The 5,000-nt window shown below is 37.2% G+C and overlaps 1 protein-coding gene across 1 annotated transcript in view; it reads left to right on the top strand.

Annotated features, from left to right (window-relative positions):
- LOC117441109 (hephaestin-like protein) overlaps positions 1 to 1,723 on the top strand; it is a gene marked incomplete at its 3' end in the record, with an annotated part of 5,058 nt that extends 3,335 nt beyond the window's left edge. The window contains exon 3 of the mRNA XM_034077309.1: positions 1,601 to 1,723. Within this exon, the coding sequence (XP_033933200.1) occupies positions 1,601 to 1,723 (123 nt within the window). The remainder of the gene's footprint in view (positions 1 to 1,600) is intronic.
- Between the last annotated feature and the right edge of the window lie 3,277 nt (positions 1,724 to 5,000).

The raw sequence follows: 5,000 nt of genomic DNA, 5'->3' as shown, positions 1-5,000 counted from the left end.
CTGTATAGTAGGTGTGTAACAGTGTAATGCGTATAGTCTACTCTACACTCTACCTTTCAGCAACGTTTTAGGGATTTAGGCTCAGTCAGCTCAGGGACTGTTTGGTTACTTTAGTTTGGTAAATGAAATAAACGTTTGAACTTTGTAGTAGTTCACTGTAGTTGCTGTCATAAGTCATTTGTAGACTAAGTGGCAAAAAGTTTTTTTTTTTACATTTGTACTTTGTAGAGAAATGTGGACACAAGTTGGAAGGGAGCACAATAAACCTGACGAGTTTGAATTTGAGTTGATTATGAGTTAATTTTCAATTGATAATTAGCTCACAATAAGTTCACTTTAGTTACTCATACAACTTGACACAAGCCATGGGTTCAGGTCCGGACTTATAAGTCCGGACCTGAACCTGAACCTCTGGACTTGAGTCCGGACCTGAACCTGAATGTGAGTCCAGGTACTCAGCACTACTACCGAGTATGCATTACTTAACACGACTGAAAAGCAGATGTCCTTTATGCACGTGGAGATATTACAACCCAACATTTAGCATGGGATGTGTTTTCTTTCAATGTGCCACCAGTTCATAAAGTAGTACAGGAAGTGGAGTTTATAACCGGCTGTCGCATTGAGATGAATCGTCTAGAAAAGGTTGTGAAATATCTTGTAAGTTTGGTATACTTCAGAGCAACTATGTCCGTTCCTTCGATTCTAACTAATCACAATACATGTGACGATGCTTAACAGCCCGATCCAATACTTACTGGATTCTTCTTCTAATAATTACACAAATACAAACAGGTGCTTGTCAATAATGTCATAGGGAAGTATAAAGAGAAAAACATTGCTTTGTTATTTTAGATGTGAATAAGACGATAGCGACGTTGAAGATATGGCTCAGTGTATTGTAAAACGATTTAAAATTATTTGAGTGGAAAACAGATTTCTGCTATCCATTAATGTTCCTAAGAAGTCTTTCTTTCTTTCTTCATATGTACATGTCTTTCTCTATGTATTGTTGTGTATTTATTGCATTACACCTTGTCTTTCCTTCATTTAAATGTTATTGAGAGAGAAAGGCAAAGACGGAATTACTTATTGTTAATATGAAAATAACGTTATATGTCCTGGTTAATGAAAGTCAACGATGAGTCAGCGTGACTTTACGTTCCTGTCTTGGTATTGAAAAGGGCTTTTTGCTTTCCAGTATCTGAGAAAGGGTGCATGTTTATTCCTTTATTGGAAAGTAAGATAACATTCACCAATGGCATTAGATAATAACCACAACATTCAAAAGGTGCACATATCTCTACGTTTTAGTTTATGTATTGTGTTGGATCTATTTTTTCTGTTTCCTTCATTCAAATACGTCATTCAGAGCGGAGGGGAAATTAATAACGACATTGTGAAAATGTTTTTTGATTATGAATATGACAATTAACACATTAGCACTTAACATATGGACCGACGGGGACATTGTACGTTGCTGATTGATGTGCGGAGTCAGCACGTTAGTATCCCCGTGTGTCACCGTGATGTGCCAAAAGAAATACTTCAAAGTGCTTCAAACTCCAAATAAAGTTCATGTTGTGTATTTTCTCCACAGGTCTGCTGGGACCCACTCTGAGGGCTCAGGAGGGAGAGACCATCGTGGTCACTTTCAGAAACATGGCCAGCGGACCGCACAGCATCCACCCTCACGGAGTCGCTTACGGGAAGCAGTCAGAGGGTGAGAGCATGTTGACTCAGCTGAATGTACACAGATGGCAGAAGCAGGGTTTCCGCTAGGATTTTTTCTTGCCGGTCAAATGTCCGGGCAGAATTTATTTTACCGGACTAATTTGAAACTTACCGGTCATATTTCAATAATAATAATAATAGTTGTGTAGCAGAGTTTCCGTTAGCAGGTAATTACCGGACTATGAGCAGATATTCACGGGGCTCATTTTTATATTGCTTCAGTTTATAATCGTAACAGATCGAAAAATTCAGATTCATTTTTCAATAAATGATTCCACAAACAACAAACAACATAATTATTACATTCAAACAAACTACTTGTAGTAGATAACGTACATTATTCAGAAGTTTACATCAACTTTGAATAATAACACGGGAGAAACGGAATTCTCCCTCCCTCTCTCTCTCCTGACAGCTCGTCAGTTTCTCAAGCAGCTCCTGCAGCTCGCTAAACAGAGGGCGGGGCTTCAGGTGCTCAAGCAGAGCTGCGTGTCTCAGTCAGACTCAGCAGCTGATCTGATCTCTCTCTCGCGTCCGGTTACACTTCACTCGCGTTTATGTCCATATCGATCAGATCCAGCTCTCCTGATCGGCCTTTATAGAGAGCACCGATCAAACTATTAAGAGTGAATATCGGCCGATAATGACCGGCGGCCGATCGATCGGAGCCTCCCTAATTATTACCAGACATTTTGACCGTCAGGTTTTGAATTGACCGGTTTTTAATACATTTTACCAGCTAAAAACCGGTAATTACCGGCTAACGGAAACCCTGGGCAGAAGTACACACATCCTTTACTCAAGTAGAAGTACAGATACTCGTGTTTAAAAATACTCTGGTGAAAGTAGAAGTACTGACTAAACTTCTTTACTCAAGTGAAAGTAAAGAGGCTTTGAAGTGTACTTCAGTAAAAGTACCCATAGCTAGCAGCTGTTTTGAAGACTACCTGACCTCCCTTTATATTAATAGAACAATAATGTCATTGTTAGCTAATGAATGTTTCCACGGCAACAAGACAACGTTTCCATTGGTCCCTCTTCTTTAGAGAAGACCAGGAAGTGATGGATACACGGATCGTGTTCCAACCAATAGGCACGCAATGACTCTAAAGAATAATGATCACGCACCAACACACATTCAGACTAAAGGAACCAGCTGTTTGGGAAATGAGAGAAGTAGAAAGTACAGGTATTTGAGTTCAACATGTAAGAAGTAGAAAGTACAGGTATTTGGGTTCAACATGTGAGAAGTAGAAAGTACAGGTATTTGAGTTCAACATGTAAGAAGTAGAAAGTACAGGTATTTGAGTTCAACATGTAAGAAGTAGAAAGTACAGGTATTTGAGTTCAACATGTAAGAAGTAGAAAGTACAGGTATTTGAGTTCAACATGTAAGAAGTAGAAAGTACAGGTATTTGAGTTCTACATGTAAGAAGTAGAAAGTACAGGTATTTGGGTTCAACATGTGAGAAGTAGAAAGTACAGGTATTTGAGTTCAACATGTAAGAAGTAGAAAGTACAGGTATTTGAGTTCAACATGTAAGAAGTAGAAAGTACAGGTATTTGAGTTCAACATGTAAGAAGTAGAAAGTACAGGTATTTGTGTTCAACATGTAAGCAGTAGAAAGTACAGGTATTTGTGTTCAACATGTGAGAAGTAGAAAGTACAGGTATTTGGGTTCAACATGTAAGAAGTAGAAAGTACAGGTATTTGAGTTCAACATGTAAGAAGTAGAAAGTACAGGTATTTGGGTTCAACATGTAAGAAGTAGAAAGTACAGGTATTTGGGTTCAACATGTAAGAAGTAGAAAGTACAGGTATTTGTGTTCAACATGAGAGACGTAGAAAGTACAGGTATTTGGGTTCAACATGTAAGCAGTAGAAAGTACAGGTATTTGTGTTCAACATGTGAGAAGTAGAAAGTACAGGTATTTGGGTACAACATGTAAGAAGTAGAAAGTACAGGTATTTGAGTTCAACATGTAAGAAGTAGAAAGTACAGGTATTTGAGTTCTACATGTGAGAAGTAGAAAGTATAGGTATTTGAGTTCAACATGTAAGAAGTAGAAAGTACAGGTATTTGAGTTCAACATGTAAGAAGTAGAAAGTACAGGTATTTGAGTTCAACATGTAAGAAGTAGAAAGTACAGGTATTTGAGTTCAACATGTAAGAAGTAGAAAGTACAGGTATTTGGGTTCAACATGTAAGAAGTAGAAAGTACAGGTATTTGAGTTCAACATGTAAGAAGTAGAAAGTACAGGTATTTGGGTTCAACATGTAAGAAGTAGAAAGTACAGGTATTTGGGTTCAACATGTAAGAAGTAGAAAGTACAGGTATTTGTGTTCAACATGAGAGAAGTAGAAAGTACAGGTATTTGTGTTCAACATGAGAGAAGTAGAAAGTACAGGTATTTGGGTTCAACATGTAAGAAGTAGAAAGTACAGGTATTTGAGTTCAACATGTAAGAAGTAGAAAGTACAGGTATTTGGGTTCAACATGTAAGAAGTAGAAAGTACAGGTATTTGGGTTCAACATGTAAGAAGTAGAAAGTACAGGTATTTGGGTTCAACATGTAAGAAGTAGAAAGTACAGGTATTTGAGTTCAACATGTAAGAAGTAGAAAGTACAGGTATTTGGGTTCAACATGTAAGAAGTAGAAAGTACAGGTATTTGAGTTCAACATGTAAGAAGTAGAAAGTACAGGTATTTGGGTTCAACATGTAAGAAGTAGAAAGTACAGGTATTTGGGTTCAACATGTAAGAAGTAGAAAGTACAGGTATTTGGGTTCAACATGTAAGAAGTAGAAAGTACAGGTATTTGAGTTCAACATGTAGAAGTAGAAAGTACAGGTATTTGGGTTCAACATGTAAGAAGTAGAAAGTACAGGTATTTGAGTTCAACATGTAAGAAGTAGAAAGTACAGGTATTTGTGTTCAACATGTAAGAAGTAGAAAGTACAGGTATTTGTGTTCAACATGTGAGAAGTAGAAAGTACAGGTATTTGGGTTCAACATGTAAGAAGTAGAAAGTAGGTATTTGTGTTCAACATGTAAGAAGTAGAAAGTACAGGTATTTGAGTTCAACATGTAAGAAGTAGAAAGTAGGTATTTGTGTTCAACATGTAAGAAGTAGAAAGTACAGGTATTTGAGTTCAACATGTAAGAAGTAGAAAGTAGGTATTTGTGTTCAACATGTGAGAAGTAGAAAGTACAGGTATTTGAGTTCAACATGTAAGAAGTAGAAAGTACAGGTATTTGAGTTC

This window comes from Pseudochaenichthys georgianus, unplaced genomic scaffold (genome assembly GCF_902827115.2).
Source record: "Pseudochaenichthys georgianus unplaced genomic scaffold, fPseGeo1.2 scaffold_1491_arrow_ctg1, whole genome shotgun sequence".
Lineage (NCBI taxonomy): Eukaryota > Metazoa > Chordata > Actinopteri > Perciformes > Channichthyidae > Pseudochaenichthys > Pseudochaenichthys georgianus.
The sequence above is the reverse complement of the archived record's forward strand: the minus strand, read 5'-3'. Positions and strand labels throughout refer to the sequence as shown.